At 54.4% G+C, this 21,834-nt stretch overlaps 1 protein-coding gene across 3 annotated transcripts; it reads right to left on the bottom strand.

The window, feature by feature from the left end:
* Positions 1-1,973: 1,973 nt before the first annotated feature.
* Positions 1,974-11,370, bottom strand: LOC308547057 (ly-6/neurotoxin-like protein 1). 3 transcript variants are annotated; one of them, XM_081116754.1, is made up of 5 exons: positions 11,292-11,370; positions 10,489-10,587; positions 3,435-3,628; positions 3,124-3,225; positions 1,974-2,881 (listed from the first exon to the last, which is right to left on the bottom strand). In XM_081116754.1, exons 3-5 carry the CDS (start codon positions 3,484-3,486, stop codon positions 2,685-2,687), a joined length of 351 nt encoding a protein of 116 aa, XP_080972880.1. In that variant the 5' UTR covers positions 3,487-3,628; positions 10,489-10,587; positions 11,292-11,370; the 3' UTR covers positions 1,974-2,684. The 3 variants fall into 3 exon arrangements, with proteins under 3 accessions (XP_080972880.1, XP_080972879.1, XP_080972881.1); XM_081116753.1 differs by lacking the exons at positions 10,489-10,587; positions 11,292-11,370 and adding an exon at positions 4,584-4,687; XM_081116755.1 differs by lacking the exons at positions 10,489-10,587; positions 11,292-11,370 and adding an exon at positions 4,102-4,239.
* Positions 11,371-21,834: the final 10,464 nt, after the last annotated feature.

A 21,834-nucleotide genomic window follows, 5' to 3' on the forward strand; every position in this document is an offset into this window, starting at 1 on the left:
TTCTTCGCCTACAACTGGGAGGGCTTGTGTCTCATGGGCACTGGATAGGGCCCTAGGTCTCTCTCAGCACTACAGCTCCGGAGGTACCAGCACTCAGGACTGCACTGTGGATGTGAGACTGAGGCTACTAGCAGCTGTCTGACAGGCAGTCACTGAGAGGGCTGGGTGAGCCAAGGCTGGGATGGGTCTGTCTGATTTTGCACTTCACCTCGCTGCAATAGGGCATTGATGCAGGTGAGCTAACTGGATTAGGCACCCACCTACCACACACCCTAGGTTCCTCCTCAGGTCTAGCCAATTCCTTTGTCTTGGTCCAGCCCAGCCCAACTCCTTCCTGTCCTCAGACCCAGGGGCTCCGCCCTTGCTTTGCACCCAGAGCACACACCTGGCCCTGGACATTTGCTCCTCCCAGAGTTTCTGTAGAGCCCCTCTGGGGAGACCTGGGCTGAAACTTTCTGCAAAGTTCAACTGTCTACTTAGGGTGGGAGGGATGTGGCCCAGCCAGGGTCTGGGCTGACTCTGTCTAGGGTGCCTGTGTGCTTAGAGGCCAGCACCCTCCCTCTGGGTCAGTGTACAGCTTGTGCCCAAGATCAGGACTCAGCATGTGACCAGGTCAGGGCTCAGCCTATGTTACTCTTCCCCAGCCTGCCTGTGGGGTGGTCTCCCAGTAGTCTCGGGAACCCCAAGTAGGCGGGAGCTGTCCCACCTGGGCTCTGCTCACTGTCCCCCTCTGAGGCACCGGGCAGAATTGCTCTATGCCAATGTTTGCAGCTGTGCAGGCTTCCCAAGGCAGCTGCTGAACCCCGTTCTTCCACATCCTTCCAGAAGGACCCCAGTTGGGCTGTCCCCCCTGGACCAGCACCTCTGGACTAGCCTACACTTAAGTTGCTCCCAGTTTGAGCACCTTCCAAACAGTCTAAACACTTCATCACTGCTAGGAGACGCATGCTAGGAGGCCAGTGTCTCCCCCTTGTGCTGAGGGGCTCCTTATCCATGTTCTCAGGGCTTTGACCTCCCCTCCCCTATCACCTCCACTCCACCCTTCCAGATTTCCAGAAGGGTAACTCGGCAAAGACTACCATTCACTGCAGGCACTTCACCAAAGACCCATCGGCTCTTCAATGGGAACCATCACAGGGCAGTTTACCCCCACAGCTCAGAAACCCTGCCTCAGAATCCTAAAGTACTTTATCAGGGTCCTTCCCCAGCCCTCACCAAGCCCCAACACTGGGAGACCTGCCTTACAAAAGATGCTCCAACCTCAAGAGAGTGGAGGACAGTGGCTCTAACTTCAGCAGGGGGATGGAGTTCCTGCCCTTCCAGTGGGCAGAGTTGGGCCCACAGGACCCTCAGGTGGCCTCCATTGCCTTGGGGTCAAGGTCAGCACTTGTTCTGCCAGGATCCTGCAGCAGGCCAGCCGGGGCAGTGGTCACTCTGAGTGAGGGTGCAGAGGAAATCCGGGCAGTGCCAGGCAGGCGGGCGTGAGCATGATCCTACAGGGCCTCCTCTCCTCGATAGGCCGAGCCCACCCCTGCCCAGCTCTCCCATAATGATTCGAGCCTGCTCCCCAAGGCTGCCTGACTTAGTTGGATGTGTCCCCTCCAGGGCGGAGTAATAGTTCAGTCTCCCCCTAAAGGAGCAGGGTCAGGTCCAGGTGGCTCTGTGGAGCCTGAAAAACAGACCTAGGGTGGCCCCTTGCCCAGCTCCCTGCCCTTCCAGCCCAAAATAGCCCTGGAGTTAGCTCTTTGGAGCAACCAAATATAGCCCCAGGCTGTTACATTAACCAAGCCCTTGGGTGGGGAGTGGCGCAACTCAAGAGTCTGGCTAAGCAAGAAGGGACAGATCCCTCCTCAGACCAGGACACAGCTTCTGAGGCTGGAGGGGCCTCTTGCGGCAGAACCACCTCCTCCCCATGCTATGGAACTTAAGGCGCTGACCACTTGGGGGTACTCTATTCAAGAATGAGACCTGGCTGTCTAGGTAGTTTTATTTACTTACAAGTAAAGGAGATGGGATTCACAACCAAAGTCTGGTTTCTGAAGGAAAGGCTCAGTTATTGCTTTTATACACTATTTGGTTAATTACATATGGATTTCCTTTTTGCAGTTGGCTAAACTTATTCAGTGTGGTTCTGGTTAAGCTCATTCAGTTACAGCTGTGTGTGCAAAATACTGAGCTACACTTTACATTTAGCAAGGACAGCATTTAGTAAGAACCCCCAGACCTTGAGATCCTCATCCTAGCTAACACAAAGTCCAACACTCCTTCCTAGGACAGCTGGGGACAAAGGCCTTCCCGCACAGCCCTCACATCACAACTGCCCCCAGGGCTACCAGGAAGGTGGGGCACATCTCCCTGCAAACAAGTGCTCCTTGGCCGACCAAAGGCCCCCATAAATAGCACACATTGCTGGGTGCCCCATCCTAGGACCAAGAAGTGCCACACACCTTCAGAAGGCCCAGCCCCACACCCACCTTTTGAAATAGAAAGGTCATGGCCTGGTAGCAAGGCCCCATGGTGGTTCAGAGAAGTCAAGGGTCCTCTGGCAGACAATCCTGGGTGTGGTTGAGGGGGTCTGGGAAGGGCAGAGGGTGGATGGGGTGTGCAAGGTGAGAGGGTGGGGCTGTCCCTCTCAGAGCTTCACCCTTGAGCGGGTCTTCAGGGGAAGGGGGGCAGGCAGGGTTTCAAAACAGACCCCAGAGGATGGTCAGGAGTATGGGGGCCAGGGCCAGGGTCCCTGGGGCAGTGAGGCCAGCACCATTACAGAGGTCATACTGGCAGCAGGAGGTGGTGGAGGCATGCTTGGAGTAGCCATCATACACAGTCTCAAAGCAGCTGGGCACGCAGGACTTGCTCACCTTCATCCTGGTTGGGGTGTAGTCTGCAGAGGTGCAAAGGGCAGGAGGCTGGCTGGGACCCTGAGAAGGGCCACGACCCCAGGTTGGCCCAACCCCAGCATGCAGACCATTAGGGCAGGTTCCCTCTCAGCTGGGGGATCCCAGAAAGAATCCCAGGGCAGGTGAGAGCCTCCTCCCTCAGTCTCCCTCATACTCCCAGGGGCAGGTGGGAGCCTCCCCATTCAGTCTCCCCAGGAAGGGCTGTGGGGACATCCCACTGACTCACAGGTACGTGTGGTCATGCAGTAGGTGACCATGGATGGGCAGCGCATGGGGTTGAAACAGTTCTCCCCATTGTAGGCACACACATGGCAGTCCAGAGCCTGGGCTGGGGGCCAAGAATGGGGCGGGAGGGGGAGGGAGGTCACCGAACAGGGAGAGCCCCTCCTCAGGCCCATCAGACCCCCAGTTCCAACACCTTCCCAGGGCAGAAGAGTAGGCAAAGAGGTGGTCAGCAGAAATTCTGGTTCCCTCCCCACTTCCCGCCCACCTGCCCAAACATGGTCTGCCCAGCCCTCCATCCTCCATCTGTCTCACCCAGAGGTAGGCCCGCCAGGCCCACCAGGAACAGGGCGAGCAGGGGCGCCATGGCTGCAGGCCAGAGGGCAGAGTGTGTGTGGGGAGTAGACAGCAGGTGGTCCTCGATTCAACTCAGACGGGGCTGGGGCAGGGCACAGATGCGGCTTGACAACCCCTCCGGGAGCTCCTGGTCTACTGGTGGTGCTGCAGCCCTGCACAAAAGGGACAAGGACAGGGGGCCTGGGCAGGGGTGCCAGCAGGCAGAGGAGCCACCCAACTCAGCCTGGGTGTCAGGGAAAGTTTCCTGGAAGAAGGGTTATGAGCTGAGAAAGAAGCAGGGGTGGGACAGGCGACCGCAGACCCAGAGCCTACAAAACGGAAGAGCTGTGCAGATTGAAGGGGTGGGCAGGGAAAGGGGAGGCTGGAGGGGCCCTGAGTGCCAGGCCAAAACCCACACTCTACACAGAGGGTGTTCATGCAGGGGTCCTACGGGAGCTTGGCACACAGCCCTCTCCCCACCCAGGGCCCTAGCTACAGGGTGACTGGCCAGGGCAGGGCTGGGCCCCATGGGGGGGGGGGTTCTCCTCAGTATTCCCTATTCTCCTTTGCTCCCAGGGTGCCCCTGAGTGGGTCTCCCAGTTCCTGATACTTCCAGGCCCAGCTGGGGGTCCCCTCCCAGAGAGACCTCCAGAGCCCTGCCCTGGCTCTCAGGTCTGAGTCCCTGCACTGCGGGAAGCTTCCAGGAGCGATGAGCTGCGTGCAGCCTGCAGGGACATGCGCTCTGAACGCCTTCCAGGAGGACACTCGGCAGGACCGCAGGACGGACAGCTCAGACCGGGTGTGGTGCCTGGAGTGCAGGCGATGCCCCTTTCTGGGAGGGGGTGGGGAGGTCTGGACTACGGTTAACCTCCCCCCGCGCGGATATTTGGACTCCAGGTCCCAGCTCCGGGCACTAAATCAGACCCCCCCCCCGCAAAAACCCCACCCAATTCCCGCTGCCGCGCCCCATTTACGGGCTGTCAGCCTCGGATGCCCGAGGCCCGCGCAAGGCCAGGCCGGCGCCAGCACTTCCCACGCTTTCGGGAGACCCCACCCCAAAGCGGCGGCGCCGGGCCGGGTGTCGCGGGGACCCTCGGCTCGCCGGCCGCCGCGCGGCGCGGGACTCACCTCGGCGGCCGGGCCGGGCCGGCCGGACGCTGCGGGCGCCGCTGCTGGATCCGGCGGAACCGGACCAGGCCCGGCTCGGGCTCCCCTGGCCGCGCCCCCGCCCCGCCTCCGGCTCCGCGCCCCGCCGGGCGTCAGGACGCCGGGACTCCGCGGACAGCCGGCCGCTCCCACGCACACACGCGGCGCCGCAGTGACACCCGCGCGGTCCTCAGACGCACGCCCGGCCCCCGCGCTCCGCGGGCCGTGTGCGCGGGGCTCCTCGCCCGCCCCCTGCCCGCCGGCGGCCGCAGCGCCCCTTCTCCTCCAGCGCTGTCCGGCGGGGCTGGCGCGGCCGCGGGGCCTCCGGGCGCCTCCGGACCCCGGCGCCCGCCTCGCCCGCCTCGCCCGCCGTGCGACCCGGGCAGGTCACCCGGCGCCTCCGGGTCTCAGTCCCCACACCTGTTCCTCGGAGCAAGCCGTTAAAGGCTCCCCTTGTTCCACGGGCCCCTTCCACCATAACAGTATCAATATTAAACAATGTTTTTAATATAACTTTACTAACATTTAGCTTTTGTTCTGTTTTAGGCAAAATTTAAGATTTCCACAGGCCCTAAAATTTTCATTTTTTAAAATGTGAGAAATAAAATACAGGCCGTGGCTGGGTAGCTAAGTTGGTTAGAGCATCCTCCTGATATGCCAAGGATTCGGGTTTGAGCCGGGGTCAGTGCACACACAAGAATCAACCAATGGGTGCGTAGATAAGTGGAACAACAAATTGGTGTTCCTCTTTCTCTCTCTGTCTCTCTCTAAAATCAATCAATAAAGTTTTTAAAAAAAGAAAACAGGAGCCTGGCCGGCGTAGCTCAGCAGTTGAGCATCGACCTATGATACAGGAGGTCGAGGTTCAATTCCTGGTCAGGGCACATGCCCAGGTTGTGGGCTCCGTCCCTGTGAGGGGCTGCAGGAGGCAGCCAATGACCCTCTCGTCATTGATGTTTCTGTCTCTCTCTTCCTCTCTCTGAAATCAATAAAGATATATATATTTTTTAAAAAGCAGGAGTGACTACATTGATATCAAGCAAAGTGGGTTTTAGAGCAAAGAATATAACCAGGAATAAAGAGGAGCACTACATAGCCATAGGGGTCGGTTCACTAAGGGGTCATAACAATCCTAACTGTCTATGCACCCAACAACTGAGCTTCAAAACACACAAAGCAAAAAACGTGCTAGAATTGAAAGGAGAAAAGTAAAATTCATGATTACAGGCAGAGATCTCAACACTGCTTTCCAAAGAACTGATAGAAGTGCACAGAACAGCAGGATAAAGAAGATGTGAGAACGCTACCATCCAACTTGGCCTGCTTGGCAGGTACAGCTGGGGGTTAGGGGCTGACCACTGTGCAGTCAAAAATCTGAGTATAACTTAAGTTGGCCCTCTGCATACGAGAGTTTCCAACTACAGATTGAAAATACAGTTGACTAGTGGACCCTAAAAGTTCAAACCAGCATTGTTCAAGGGTCACTTGTAAAGAACACTCCCCCCAATAGAAGGAGAAACCATTCTTTTCAAGTACACACAGAATGTTTGCTAGCATAGACTGTATTCTGGGCCATGAAACAAATCTCAATAAATTTATAAAGATTGAAACCAAATTATTTTCTTGAGCTACAGTGAAATTAAATTAGAAACCAAGAACAGAAAATATCCAAAAGATCCCCAAATACTTAGGAACTTAACAACACATTTCTAAATAACTTGTGGGTCAAAGGAGAAATTTTAAAGGAAATTAGAAAGTCGTTCCAATGGAATGAAAATGAGAACTATATCAGTGTGAATGCAGCTAAATAAAGCAGTGTTTAGAAGGTAAGTTTTAGCACTAATGCTTGTATTAGGAAAAAAAAAAATCTTGTTGACTTTAAAAATAAAACAATTAATTAGCAGCAAAAAAATGGGTTTATTCCGGACAAGCAATCTATAGCAAAAGCCCTGGGCAAGTTCAAGAAACAGGAGAGGGATATTTTATGAAGATAAAGGAAAAAGTTGAGAGGGATTTTTTTGCATGAAAGCTCATGGGGGGAAAGCGAGAGTTCGCAGTTTGTCAGGGTCTGGGCTGCTGGGTGGTTGGTTCGTCGTAGAAGATGCAATGCGCTTCTTTTGCTGTTGGACCAGTAATTGAGGATTCTTTGTGGTGACGCTTCCTCGCTGGTTTGTAATTGACCCTGTAGCTGACTCGCATGGTTGGTGTGAGAGCGCCCCCTTCTGGACTCCAGACTACATTTTAGTAAGGCTTCTTTTAATCATTTTTCAGTCTCAACACAATGACCTAATAAGCTTCAACTTCTGAAACTGGAACAGAAAAGGCAAATCAAACCCAAAGTAAGCAAAATAAAGAAAATAATAAAATAGAGCAAAAAAAATCAATGAAATAAAAACAATAGAGACCAATCAAACCAAAATCCGATTCTCTGAGAATATCATAAGATTTTTAACCCCCTCACCAGATTGATGGGAAAGAAAAGAGAGGAGACAAATCACCAGCATCAGAGAGGAGAAAGAGGAATTATGACAGGTCTTCACAAAGTTGGAAGGGTAATAAGGAAACATTATTAACATTACGCCAATCCATGCTGTAACTAGATGACACGGCGAATTCCTTCAAAGACTCAAGGAGCAATGCTCACTCAAGAAGAAATGCAGGGTGGGGCAAAAGTAGGCCTGCAGTTGTGAGTACTCGAAACAGTTTGTTCTTGTATTATTATTTATTAATTATTGTACTATTTTCTATATGCACAACTGTAAACCTACTTTTGCCCCTCCCCGTATATAAGTTGATTATCCCTCTGTCTTTTGAAGAATTTGAAATTGTAGCTAAAAATCTTCCCACAAAGAACACTCCAGTGACTCTACAAAGCACTTAAAGAAAAAATAATACCGATTTCATACAACCCCATCCAGAAACTAGGGAACATTGCCCAGTTACCTAGGAGGCCAGCATCACCCTGATACCCAAACCAGTGCAGCCATTGCAAGAGAAACAACTACAGACCAGCAACCTTCATAAACACAGCTGTAAACATTATGAACAAAGTGACCCCCTTTAGCCAGCCTCTCCGTCCAGCCACCCAGTCAGAGGTAGCCCATCCCTCATCTTGAGATGGTACCTGGTTAGGGTCTGAGTTGGGTCTAGGATGGTTGAAGTGGTGAGTGGGCTGCCCAGTGGGGTCACAGACAATAGCCAGGAGGATGGGAGGCGGGATGGGACCCTTGGAGGCTGGAGGTTAGAGGGCAGTGATGGGCTGGGAGCCATGTTGTTCTTGGGCTTGAAGTTGTCCCTGGAAGGTCACCCTGCAACCTGTGACCTTCAGCCTGGAGTCCTGCCATATCACAGATGCTGCTGTGACCACAGGGGACAACTGGTCCTCCCTGGAATGTGCAGGCAGCCTTCTGGGGCCCATGTGGCCGAGGTTGCCCCTGTGGGGACCATGCTCTGTGGAATGGAGCATGTCCTCCATCCCACTTGTGTGAGGCCTTCTCTAGAGTCCGGTATCCTGGATGCACTTTTGCCCCATCTTGAGCTGAACCAGCCCAGAGCACCCTCTCCTTCCCCAGGTTGCAGCCCCTGCCTCACCCCCCCACCATTGATTCTAATCTCAGCCTGCCTTGAGCGAGCAGCTTGATTTCCACTCGAAGAAATGAGGATGGTCTGTGGTTTGGGCCACCTCAGACACACCTGTAGGGAGTGGACACAGAGGACAAAGAGAGAGTCTGAGTAGGGGAGCCAGTCCTGTTGGCCAGCTGCCAGTGCCTGGCTCTCTAGTGGCCACCCAGGGGCATGCTGGCCCCAGGACCTACCCCTCAGAATGTTCCTGTTGCAGTGGGAGCACCGGGCAGGATCTCACAGGCTCTGAGAGCACTGGGGGAGAGACCTTCAGCCTTGCAGAGGGTTCCAGGGCCACCAACCTCAGCCATAGGTGATAGACACTGAGGGGCACTGGCTTCCAGGTGGGTACCAAAGACACACATAGGAAACGGAAGCTCTGAGAGTGTAGTGCTGTGTTGAAGGTCACTGGTAAGGACAAGGTGGGACCCAGGTGACCCTGAGCAGGTGGGGTTTGGATGTAGAGGGGCAGAGCACAAAAGCATGGTGGCTGGTCCAGGCAAGGCAGTGAAGGCCCCGTATCACCACTCCACTCACAAACATTAGAGCCCCAGAAGAGTTACTCATCTCACCAAGTATGGAAATCAAGGGTGAGTGCTTGGCCCATGGCAAGGAAATGCCACTGGTTCCTCCTTAGCAGCTGCCACCCCTCCACTGTCTGCTGGGGTGGGACTACTACAGGGATTCTCAGGCCAGGCCTGCAAGGGTGCGAGCCCTGGGGGGAGTCAGGCCTCTGACCACAGTGAGGCCTGAGGCTGCCCAGGAAGTGGGGCGCTCCTGCCAACTCTGTGGTTCTCCTGGGAGGGGAAGGTCGGCTTGGGTACCTGTTGGGTGCTGGGTGTTCACACAGATACAGTGATTCAAACTGCTCATATCCAGGCAGTAGGCCCAGAACCTAGAGAGCTGGGCAAAAAACCTAGACAGTGGGGCTCAGAATCTAGATAGTGGGGCTCAGAACCTAGACAGCAAGGCTCAGAACCTAGACAATGGGGCTCAGAATCTAGGCAGTGGGGCTCAGATCCAGGCAGCTGGGCTCAGAACTCAGGCAGAGAGGCTCAGAAGAAGGCCCTCAGAGGCTGTGCTCTTTCTTGGCACCCAGACCAAATGGGGACATACATGCGCACACACGCACACACACACCTCTCTCTCCACCCCAGGTTAGGGTAGCCAAGGAGGCTGCTGGGCTCACCTGCGGGAATCAACCTGAGGTAATGGAACTTACCTTGGCCATGGCTGGGCAGTCAGTGTCTGCACAGCTCCAAGGCTCAGCTGAGCCTGGGTGTCCCAAGACAGCCTGTCTGGAGACCTTGGACCCAGGTCTGGAGGATGTTCCCCTGGGGCAGAAGGGCAGCCTTTCCTCCCTGACCACTTCCTGTGGGAGGGGCCTGCCGCCCCCCCCCCCCCCTCCGCCATCGCCAAAGACCTGTGCCTTGTATTTCTCCTTAGGCCTCCCCAGGAGCACCCTTCTCTTCTGGGGCATTAGAGGAGGTACCTGGGGAGGGCCCCATCCCCTCTGAAGATAAGGAGGAATAGTGGCATTTTAGGCATCACCATGCTGCCATGATTGGCCCTAGGACTCAGGGTCCTGTGTGGCAGGGTGCATTCCCCCATTTCTGGAACAGCACAGACTCAACCACACTGGTTTTCAATCATTTATTCCTATGGAGTTTCTAATAGAAAAATAAACGGAAACCAAGCAAACTGGATATGAGATCAGAAGGGGTCAGAATGCTTGACTCTGCCCTCCCTCTGCTTGGGGAGCTGGGTCCTCTCATCTTGGGGGAAGGAAAGCTCTCCTTGTCCAAGGACCTGGCCCCAGGCCTTCCAAGGAAGCTGCAAGCCCAGAGCATCTGAACCCCCATCATGGCTGGGGAGAGCCATGGAAGTCCTTGGGAAAGGAATGGAGGCCTTGCCCTGGGGTCACAGGCTAGGGGCCAAGATGAAGGCAAGGAGGCCCAGAGCCAGCAGCAGGTCCAGGGTGGTGCTGGTGAGTGGGGCTCAGCAGTCTGTCATTGCACAGGTCACCCTGGCAGCACAGGGTGGCCCCTGTGCCACTGCTGACCTGGCTGGGCAGGTTGTAGGTGGGCACGCACAATTCCACTCAGTCCTTTGCCACCAGGTCCCCTGACAGAGGCTCCACTGGGAATGGTTGAGTGTGGTCAGGCCAAGGCCACCTCTGAACCCCTCTCCCCACCTGGCTTGCATCCACAGCACCCCAACCTCCCTGGGATGGTCCCCTACCCTAAGCGCACCCAAGATCACTCACCCTTCGTTAGGGTCCTGCAGTAGCGAGAGTTGACTGGGCAGCTCTGAGGCTTCTTACAGTTGGTGGCACTGGAGAACACGTGACAGCGGAGAGCTTGGGCTGGGGGTGAGGTTGTCAAGGGTCTCAGCCAGGGCCAGGAAGTTCTCTCAGGGACACAAACCCTCCTGGACAGAGCTGTCTGCCACCCTGCTTGAAACCAATCCCTCCAGGTACTGCCAGGGCTCTGTCCTACACCCAGACTCAACAGGAGGAAGGCGACAGTGCTAGTTTGCTGGACCCTGGGACCTGTGCTGGGAAAGTCTAGAGGAGCTTTGAGGAAGTGGCGGTAGGAGGCGCGTTGGAGACCCTTCTCCACAGGCCTCTGAGTGCTCTGGGACTTGCTAAGTCCCCCACCCCAGGGGCTGTTCCCCGATGGGCTGATGATGGTTCTGAGGACCTAAGTGTGAGTCAGGGTCTCTGGGGATCTCTGCTTGGCCATGCTGAGCCTGTGGGAAGAATGGCTATCTTGGGGGGAAAGGCAAGGGCCATATGACCCAGGCATCTGTCTTTTCCTGGGGAGAAGGCATTTCCAGAGAGTCGCCAGCATCACTCCCTGTCAGAGTGCCTACCCATGGGTCGATCCAGGATTCTGATTCCAAGCCTTGTAAGTCTGAGTCCACTACGTTAAGATGTGGGCTGGTTTTAAGTTCTAAGTCTAGCACCCTACAATCTCAGGATTCTCTGAGTCTCGGGGTCTGAAACTCCAGGCTTCCAGTGCCTGGCCCACAAGCCACCCCCTCCCCAGCCCCTCTACCAGCCCTCACCTGGCACAGTGGCCGCAGCCAGGGTGACAAGGAGCAGCAGGGCCAACTTCATCGCAAGGTCTTTGGGAGCAGTGGGGCCCCTCTTCTCCAGAGGCCTTATAGCTGGAACAAAGGCTGGTGGGAGGGGCAGGGTGGGCAGGCAGCCAGGCAGCGGCATTCCAGCAGGACTTATCCTGTCTTGGCTGGCCTACACCCACCAGGCAGAGGGCTGCCCTCCCACCTCCGGGCTGGCGGCGCAGCTCCCTGTCTAGCCCTGGACCACTTTGTCCTGATCTCCCACTGCTTCCCTTGCATTCCCCATCCTCAGGGTCACAGGTCTGTGCAGGTGCCTTGTGGGTGCCCAGGGCTGTGCCTACCAGCTAAGAAGCAGGAACGGGTGCTGGCCCTGCCTTCCTGAGCTCTGGGTTCAGGATCGACCCAACAAGGCCCTGGAAAAGGACCCCAGGGAAGGCTAGTGTCCTACTGAGATGTCAGAATTCAGGGTGGTGAGGGGCAGGGCAGGCGTGGGGAGTAAGGTGTGGTTGCTGGATATGCCCACAAAAAGGTGAGCCCGACCAGGTATGTAACGCGAAGGCCGGTGGGACCTACCATGTTAGGGGAGAGTACGGTGGGGGTGTAGAGACAAAAGAATAGGAGGAACAAAAAAACAAAAAAAGAATAGGAGGAACTATGGGCCCCTCCTGTTTGCACAATCTTGCCTCCCACCCCCCAGGGGCCTCGGGACTCCTCCTACCAGGGATCCCTCCACTGTGCTGGGGTCCTGGCAACAAGGAGCAGCTGCCTTCGCCTGCTTTGGGACTGTTGCTCTCTCGTCTCTGCTCTTGTCCCGCCAAAACAGCCCCTCCAGGCTGGTGCCCAGAGACCGAAACACCACCTTGGGGGGCTCCTGCCCTCACCCCTCCTGCTCCCCTCAGGATCTGAGAAGGTACCACCCCTGCACCTTTGGAGGGGAGCAGGAAGGGTGAGGGCAGGAGCCCCCCAAGGCCCCAAGTCAGCTTCCCGAGCCTAGGAAGTCTGCCATGCTGCTGGCCCCAGGCTCCCGGGCGCTTGTTTAGGGCAGCTGGGGTTTCGCTTGACAAGGCTGGTAATGTGGGGGGTTCCTGTGTCCTTACCCAGACAAAGCCATCCCAAGTTCTGAGGCCTCCCCACATTCATCAGGCACAGCCATGCATGGACAGGGGGAAGGAGCATGACCAGTGGCCTTGGGAAGCAGGGCAGCGGGTTCAGTGATCATGTGCTGACTGGCCCGGGTAGGGGATGCAGGTGTGAGGGGTGACTCACTTGGGCCACAGGGCAGGGAAGCTGCTGGAATAACAGGTTGGGGGACTGGAGTTTCTGCTGGGCCTGGCGGAGCCCCAGGGTCCAAGGATGTAAGGTAGTAGTAGAGGTCTGGGCATGAGGCACCAGAGCAGAGGTGGCAACTGGGTTCTGGCTCCATGGGAAAAGGCCTTTGTCCTTGACAAAGCTGCCCACTGGGATGTGACTGTCCATCCTGGGGCCTTTGTAGCAGAAACATCAACAACAGCCCCAGACACAGACCTGTGGGATAAAGTAGATGATTCCGAAGGCAGGAGCTCTCAGACCGGGAGTCGCTGAGACAGTGCAGCCAGGGAGGGCTTCCTGCAGGCTGTGACCTGGCTATGCTCTTGGAGGCAGGATTCAGGATTCAAAGGACAGAGGAGCTGTCATGACCCCCTCCCAACACCCTTTACTAGTTAGGAAATGAGGGCCAGAGAAGGTGGGGCTGGCACCAGGTCACCCAAGAGTGGGGCAGAACCGGCCACTTCTTTCCATCACACTGGACCCCTCCCCTTTTCTCTAGCCTGCTAGAGAAAGTCACGGCTTCCAGGACCCGAGCTCTCTCACCCAGCCCCTGGAGGCAGCCCTGTTCCCAGGCCTGACTGCGCCAGCAGAATGTTGGCATCAGGAGGAGGAGCAGCAGAGGCCTGGGGCGTCAGCACTCCTTCCTGTCTCCCTCCCTCCTTTCCCAGCAGGGACAGGTGGCCCAGCACAGAGATGCAGTGCCTGCCTTGGTCCTGCTCTGCCTCTTTCAGTCACACACCTACACACACAGATGGCCCCCCTGGATAACGCACAGAGGACAAGGCCCCACCCAGATTACCCAGCCTGTGAGCTGGGGCTCTTTCCCACACTCAGGCCTCCCTCCTCCTCCCTCCTGGCCAGAGTCACTTTTACACATGGCCATGGGTCTAGACAATGTCCCTCTTAGCTGCTTCCAGGGCCTGACATGGGCCCCCATGTCCTAGATTATTGCCTGGGACCCTGGCCACCAGCAGTCCTTCTCCAGAGACACCCTCCCCTCATGCTGGGAGGCTTCTGGATACAGTTAATGTCCTAGGGCTAAGCCAGGGGCTGAGATTCAAGGCCAGCCCTGCCTCTAAACTGGCCCCTCGTCCAGGCAGGGCCTCTCTTTTCTTCTCTGTCAGAGCATGAAGCTGTGGAGTGGTCACAGGCAGCTCTTCCCTGCCCCAGGGCGAAGCCTGTCCCCTGGGAATGCCTGGCCAAGAGAGACAAGCCAGTTCTCTGGCCTGGCAGGCGACACCCTGAGACCAGCCCCATGGTATCCCTGCCCACACCAGCACCCAGGACCAGCACTGGGACACCCTCCACAGAGGCCTGCATGGGCCCTGGTGGTCACCTTCTCTGGCTGTGGCCCTGAGAGGCGCTGGGATGCAGGGGTTGGGGCATGAGGAAGAAAGCTTCAAGGTGTGAGCTGCATCCTTCTACGAAGCGGGCAGAACCTGCAGAAGAGCTCGGGCAGAGCCACAGGCAGTCCCAGGGCTGCAGGCCCGCCGCTGGACAGGCCACCGAACGTGCACCCCTAGAATTACAGAGCCCAAAGGGCTGGAGAATCAGGGAGCCTGGAGGTACTCACTCTCCCTGTGTTAGGACAAGCGCTCTCTTGTTCTAGGGAAGGACAGAGCGTTTGTTCTCATGCTCTATCCCTGGGTTTTTCCTCAGCTGTGCCATAGCTCATGACACCTTTTGTGTAGCCTGAAGCTTATGGCTGCAAACCCGTGAGCTCTGTGATGCTGTGGCTGGAACTTCCAGGATAATGAACATGGGTCCTTCTCATTTTCCTTCCTCACTCTTCCACCCTCATTTGCTCCAACACCTATTCACCCATCCACCCACCCATCTATCCATCAACCATCATTTGTCCACCCATCTACCCATCCACACATGAATCCATCCATCATCCATCCACTCATCCGCTCACCCACCTACCCATCTATCCATCAACCACCCTTCATCCATCCACCCATCCACCCATCCACCCATCCACTCACCCATCTATCCATCTATGCATCATCCATCATCCATCCATCCACCCATCCACCCATCCACCCATCCACTCACCCATCTATCCATCTATCCATCATCCATCATCCACCCATCCACCCATCCACTCACCCATCTATCCATCTATCCATCATCCATCCATCCACCCATCCACTCACCCATCTATCCATCTATCCATCATCCATCCACCCATCCACCCATCCACCCATCCACTCACCCATCTATCCATCTATCCATCATCCATCCATCCACCCATCCACTCACCCATCTATCCATCTATCCATCATCCATCCACCCATCCACCCATCCACCCATCCACTCACCCATCTATCCATCTATCCATCATCCATCCATCCACCCATCCACTCACCCATCTATCCATCTATCCATCATCCATCCACCCATCCACTCACCCATCTATCCATCTATCCATCATCCATCCATCCACCCATCCACTCACCCATCTATCCATCTATCCATCATCCATCCATCCACCCATCCACCCATCCACCTTATCCACCCATCTACCCACCACCGATCTTCCATCCCTCCATCCAACAATTTGCCCATCTGTCCGCCCAGTCATCCATCTACCCACCTAGTCATCCACTCACATCACTTATATGTCCTCTAGGAGTCAACCACAATGATATCTCTGTCTCCTCTTCCCTTTCTTTTTCTTTTTTTTTAAAAAAAATATATCTTTATTGATTTCAGAAAGAGGAAGGAAGAGGGAGAGAGAGAGAAACATCAATGATGAGAGTCATTTATTGGCTGCCTCCTGCACACCCCCGACGGGGGGGGTCGAGCCAGCAACAGGGGCATGAGCCCTGACCAGGAATCAAACCAAGATCTCCTGGGTCCTAGGTCGATGCTCAACCGCTGAGCCACGCCCGGCCAGGCCTTCTTCCCTTTCTTATTTACATGCCTGTCCCTGACAAGAGAGCACAGGAAATCTCAGAAACCATGGAGTGAAACCCAGTGGGGGCTCTGAGAGCCTTAGGTCTGCAGGTGGTCGGTGGGCAGCTCTGGGACTTGCAACACTCGACATGCAGACCCACTCCTTTTATTTAAGATTATATGATAACTGGGGTGTTGGGGGGACTCTGCAGGACACCACTGATCCTAACCCTTAAGAGGGAAATAAATATCTTACATATATACATGCTCTTTTGGTCTGTCTGTCCATCTTTGGCACCAGTATCTCTTACCCAGAAAGTGTAAATTCATTTTCTTAACAAGCCACTACCCCCATCACTTTGTCCCCTGTCTCTTGGGAATAGGAAGTGGCCCTTGTTGGGTGCTGTCACTCTTTAAGTCCCACCAAAACACTGCCAGGGCAACCTGAAATTTTTAAAAAGATTTTTAGAAACAGCTGATGAAATTCTAGGATTGGGACTATTGTCTTCCCAAGCATGTGTGAAACCCAGATTTGAGACATGGACAACTTCTACCCACACCCTGCATTTTATTTTATTTTAATTAATTAATTTATTAATTAATTAATTTATTTATTTATTTATTTAAATTTATTGGGGTTACAATGGTGAATATGAATATATAGGTTTCAATTGTGAGTTTCTATGTTACAAGATCTGTATATTGCTCTGTGTGCCCTCCACCCAAAGCCATATCTTCTCCCATCACCATATATTAAGACCCCTTCACCCCCCACCCCCTTCCCTCTGGCAGCCACCACACTGCTCTTTGTGTCCACCATTTTCAGTTTTATATCCCACATATGAGTGAAATCGTATGGTTCTTAGCTTTTTCTGTCCGACGTATTTCCCTGAGCATAATATTCTCGAGGTCCATCCATGTTGTGGCAAATGGCAGCATCTCACCCTTTCCACGGCTGAGTAGTGTCCATCGTGTGCATGTCCCACATCTTCTTTGTCCAGTCCTCTATCGCAGGACACTTTGGTTGTCTCCACGTCTTGGCCACCATGAATAATACTGCAGTGAAAGTGGGGGTGCATATATCTTCGCGAATACGTGTTTTCGTTGTTCCAGTATACACCCAGGAGAGGGATGGCTGGGTCGTATGGTAGCTCTATTCTTAACTTGTTGAGGAATCGCCAGGCTGCTGTCCACAGAGGCTGTGCCAGTCTGCATTCCCACGAGCAGTGAGGGAGGGCTCCCTTCTCTCCACAACCCCTCCAGCACGTTATTGCTCGTCTTGTTGATAACAGCAACTCTAACAGTGCGAGGTGGTATCTCACGGCAGTTTTTGTATTTCCCTAATAGCTAGTGAGGTTGCACATCTTTTCATATCTGTTGGCTGTTCGTATGTCTTCCTGGGAGAGGTGTCTGCTCAGGTCCTCTGCCCACTGTTTGGGTTGTTTGGTGTTGAGTTTTATGAGTTCTTTATGTATTTTAGAAAGTAAACCTTTGTGGGAGCTACTGTTTGAAAACACCATCTCCCATCTGGTTGGCTGCCTCTCTGTTTTGTTGTTGGTTTCTTTTGCTGGCCGCTTTTTAGTTTGCCACAGTCCCACTCACTTACTTTTGCCTTTACTTCCCTCGCCTTTGGGGTCAAGTTCATAAAATGTTCTCTATGACGAAGGTCCGTAAGTTTTGTACCTATGTTTTCTTCTATGTAACTTATTGTTTCAGGCCTCACATTTAGGTCTTTGATCCTTTTTGAGTTAATTCTTGTACACGTGGACAAACTAATCCAGTCTCATTCTTTTGCATGTGGCTTTCCAGTTTCCCAGCACCATTTATTGAAGAGACCATCTTTACTCCATTGTGTGTTTCTGGCTCCTTTGTCGAAAATTACCTGCCCATGTACATGTGGTTTTATACCTGGCCTCTCTATTCTGTCCCACTGATCCTCGTGTCTGTTTCTGTGCTGATACCATGCTGTTTTGATTACCGTAGCTCTGTAGTGTAATTTGAAGCCAGGTAGTGTGATTCTTCTAGCTTCCTTCTTTTTTCTCAGGGTTGCTTTGGCTATTTGGGGTCTTTTGTGGTTCCACACAAATCTGATGACTTCTAGTTCTATTTCTTTAAAAAGTGACATTAGCATTCGATGGGGATGCGTTAAATCTGTGTATTGCTTTGGGTAATATGGTCATTTTAACCATATTGACTCTTCCAATCCATGAATACGGGATATTTTCCCATTTTGCTATATCTGTTTCAATCTCTTTCAATAATGCTTTGTGATTTTCAGCATACAGCTCTTTCATGTTCTTTGCTAAGTTTATTCCTAGGTAAGTTTTGTTGTTGTTGCAATTGGGAAAGGAATTGTTTTTTTCACTTATTTTTCTGAAGTTTTGTTGTTAGTATACAGGAAGGCAATGGGTTTTTGTATATTGATTTTGTATCCTGCAACTTAACTGTATTTGTTTATTGTTTCTAAAGCTTTTTGGTGGAGTCTTTAGGGTTTTCCATATACAGAATCATGTCATCTGCAAAAAGTGACAGTTTTACTTCTTCCTTCCCTATTGGATGCCTTTTATTTCTTTCTCTTGCCTGATTGCTCTGGCTGGGACTTCCAGAACTATGTTGGATAAGTGGCGGAGTGGGCATCCTTGTCTTGTTCCTGATCTTAGAGGAAAAGCTTTCAGTTTTTCACCATTGAGTATGATATTGGCTGAGGGTTCATCATATATGGCCTTTACTTTGTTAAGATACTTTCCTTCTATTCGTGTTTTATTGAATATGTTCATCATAAATGGATGTTGTATCTTATCAAATGCTTTTTCTGCATCTATTGATAAGATCATAGGATTTTTACCCTTTCTTTTGTTAATGTACACCCTGCATTTTACAGACAAGGTTCCTGATGCTAGTCTGGGTGCAGAACGAAGGAGCCAGCAGGGCTGCCTCTGCATCAGCCAGTGGCCAGAAACCAAGATGACTGTCCTCACGTGGCAGAGACCTGAGCAGGCTCCATCTCAGTTCCTCTGGGCCCAGGCAACTGCTGAGCCTTGAGACTGGAACAGCCCCGCTCAGCCAGACACTCTTTGCTCAACCTTGGTGGTCTCGGAGACTGGCTTTGGCACCCATTTCTGGTCCAAGCTGTTCGCATGTTTTTGCAGCTCGCTCTGGGTGTGGGGACAGGCCCGCAGGGAAGGGAGGTGAGTCCCAAGCTGGGCCTGCTAGGGAGCTCATTACAATCTCAGGGCTTAGGTGTGCAAGCACTTATGTCATCTCAGTCTGGGAAAGTTATGTAAGCTGGAGCATGGGTGGCTCCTTGGGGAGCAGGGGATGCTGGGTAGAGGGAAAGTGACACCTGGAGGCCCAGGGGCACCAGGACAGAGGAGCCAGCCCCAACAGTGAGACCAGGTCATGTGAAGCTGCGTTGGTGGGAAGGCAGAGGAGAAGGCCTCCCTGCTAGCTGTCATGGCCACAGCCCCATGCATGTTGCCTCCAGCCCAATCTCTCTGGGCCCCGTTCAGCCCAGGCCTACCTCAGGTATTTCAAGAGTAACAAGTCACGGCCTGAGCCCATTTGTGGCCCACATCACGCCTCCCCAGATCTCCCCGCACCAGCAGCAATAGTAGGAGGCTCTTAGGGCCAAAGCCAGCCTCCCTGTACTGCCGCCACCCTTGGCGCTCCCACTCTGGGGGGCTCTCCTTGCAGTCCCTCCAGCCCTTCCAAGCTCCAGGCCTTTTACCTACCGTCCGGCTGCCTTCTTGTGATCAGATGGCAGCCACTCCCTCTCTTTCTGAGAAGCTGGCAACCCCTCCACCACTGCTCTCCTCCACAGCCCCGTCAGGAGCTGTGTCCCATACTTTTTGGTTGGTTTGCTGGCTGTAACACCCAGTCTGTTCTGTCACCATGGTGTCCCAGCACCTATACGATCCTGGTATACAGCACGCGCCCTCTGAGTGCTGATCTAATGACTGTAGCAAAGCTATGGGGGTGGGAGGGAGTGGAGAGAACTCAGACTTCATTGAAAACCACTCTGCCAACCCAGGAGTGAACCCAGAAAACGTGCCTCAGTTTCACCATGTGTAGTGAGGGAAAACCACTCTTTCCATGGAAACAGTCTCCTTGCCCCACCCCAACTTCTGAACACAGAAGCTCTGGGACAAGGCAGTCTTGGGTTGTCATGTGGCGGCCCAAGTGATTTTCCATTGAGACTTGTAAGGGTGGGTCTTGCCCCAGAGCAAAGGAGCCAAAAGAGGAAATTTCCATCATGAGGCTGAGTGGAGAGCCCAACCCTGAGCCCCAATTTTTCTCCTAGGATGGTGGCCACACCTAGGCCCTATGCCAACCTCCTCCTGGGTCTCCAGAGCCCACAGGTCTGGCTGTGCAGGAAGATTGTGCTGGAGGCTTGGGGGCACCGAAGGAACCTAGATGCCTTGTTTCAAGGCAGGGTCCCCTCAGCCTGCCTTGTCCTCAGAAACCCCGAGGTACACATATGGTGGGCAGAACCTACAAAAAGGCAGGCCCTCCCACTGGCCTGAGCCCTCTGCTTCCCTGCAGCCTCAAGAGTACTGTGCTCCCTGATAGAATGGCCACCACAGCACTGCCATAGGCCAAGGGGACTGACAGCAGGCCAGTCATGCAGGAGGGAGGGACAGTGGTCCAACAAGGCCAGAGAGGTAGCTGCTGGGAATAGGAAGCACCTCTGTCCTTTCGAGGGGTGTTTAGGAACATCCCGGACCCAGCTACCAGGCTAGGCTTTGAGAAGGATGGAGATTGAGGGGAGGGCAGTTGGGAGGCTGGGCATTTGGTGCCCAGGACTGAGGCACAGGTCCAGGTCCAACTGGGAAGGCTCCTAGCCATCACGACTCCCCTTTCCTAGCATCTGAGCTGCGGGAACCAGGCAAGCAGGAGATATGCCCCGCTCACCTTGCCTGGAAGCTTGTCACCCAGGGGAGGATGTTTGAGAGAGAGGGGCAGGAGAAGAAAAGGACTTGGGCCTGTGGGAGGGGCAGAGGGGCCAGGACATGGGTCTTCTGGTTGGGAGCAGGGACACCCGAGGGAGCCATAGGGCCAGGACCTGGGTGGGCTCCTAAAGAAACGCCCTGAGCAGAGGCATGGGGACAAAACTTCTGGAGAGTTGAGGGCCTCTGCCCTGGGAGAAGTCTCAGAGCCCTTGGCACCTGGCTGTGCCCCAATGTGCCCCCATGCTGGGGGACACCGAGGTTCAGAGAGCTCCCCAGAGAGCCAATGTGAGCCCCAACCTGGGATTTACTGAAAGTGTGTTTGCCACCCGGCCACGGGGTCACCATAGGCACTGGCTTCTCAGATGACAAGAAATGTGTGCTTCCTCCTCACCTGAGCTTGCGCACGGAGAACCGTTCCCACCCTTCTGTGCAGAGCCCCACATGCCTCTGAGGTACAGGGGACTCCCCCTCAAGACCAAGGAGAAGAAACGCCCCCACAAACTCAGCATCTCAGAGAAAGAGGACAGCAGGGTCGGCAACTTTATTTACCTCTCATGAGACCTTGGGGGTGGCTGGCAGTGGTGCCCCTGGGGGTGGAGGGCGGCCCCCATTCCCAGCAAGAATGGGACCTAGCCCAGGCCCACAGTGGGCAGCCAGGGGATCATGGGACAGTCTTGCCTTCATGCGGCAAGGCTGGCGGGACTGTGGAGCCCCTGAGGTAGAGCCGGGGGGACGAATCCCCAGCTGGCTCTCCTCGGGGCGCCTGCCGCCAAGGAGGATCCCGGTGGGTCTGTGAGGAACGGATGCACCAGCTGGGATGTGAGTGAATGAGGGCATATGTGGATGGGCCGATGAATGGGGGTGAGTGAACACAGGAGTGAAAAGAAAGCCCAAGAGACCCAGCACCCAAACCTCTGATCTACCTTCCCCCTGCACAGGCAGCTCTGGATGCAGGAGGGGCAGGAGGGGCAGGAGGGCCCGGCGGGCATGGAGCACAGGGGTCTCGTTTACGGCAGGGCCCGAGAGCAAGGAACCCAGGCAGCAGCCCCTGTGTTGGGGTGGAGGATGAGGAGGAGAACAGAGGTGCTCTTAGCACTCTTGGAGGGCTGAGGGTCCCCTCAAGTTGGGGGCCTTGGGGAGGCTTGCCCCCTGCATTTCCCACATTGGTGGGTTCCCTGGGACAAGAGAGAGCATCCCTCCCTGGAGTAGGAGCCTGGAGAAGCAGGGAGGAGTGACAGGTAAGATGAGGGTTCTTCCTGCCACGGTGGGGTGTGCAGGGAGCCGGGCAGACTGGACACAGGCCACATGCAGCCTGAGTCTAGTCTGAGAGGGGACACAGGAACCCCAGGGCTGGCCTGTGGGTACTGGGC

This window comes from Miniopterus schreibersii (genome assembly GCF_964146895.1).
Source record: "Miniopterus schreibersii genome assembly, chromosome: 17".
NCBI classification, from domain to species: domain Eukaryota; kingdom Metazoa; phylum Chordata; class Mammalia; order Chiroptera; family Miniopteridae; genus Miniopterus; species Miniopterus schreibersii.

Bases quoted from the DNA above. Each gene is read 5' to 3' on its own strand.
- LOC308547057 (XM_081116754.1), bottom strand. From the start codon at position 3,486: ATGGCGCCCCTGCTCGCCCTGTTCCTGGTGGGCCTGGCGGGCCTACCT. The intron at 3,226-3,434 runs GTGAGACAGATG...CTTGGCCCCCAG, and splicing joins CCTGGCGGGCCTACCTCTGG to CCCAGGCTCTGGACTGCCAT. The intron at 2,882-3,123 runs GTGAGTCAGTGG...GCACCTCTGCAG, and splicing joins CTGCATGACCACACGTACCT to ACTACACCCCAACCAGGATG.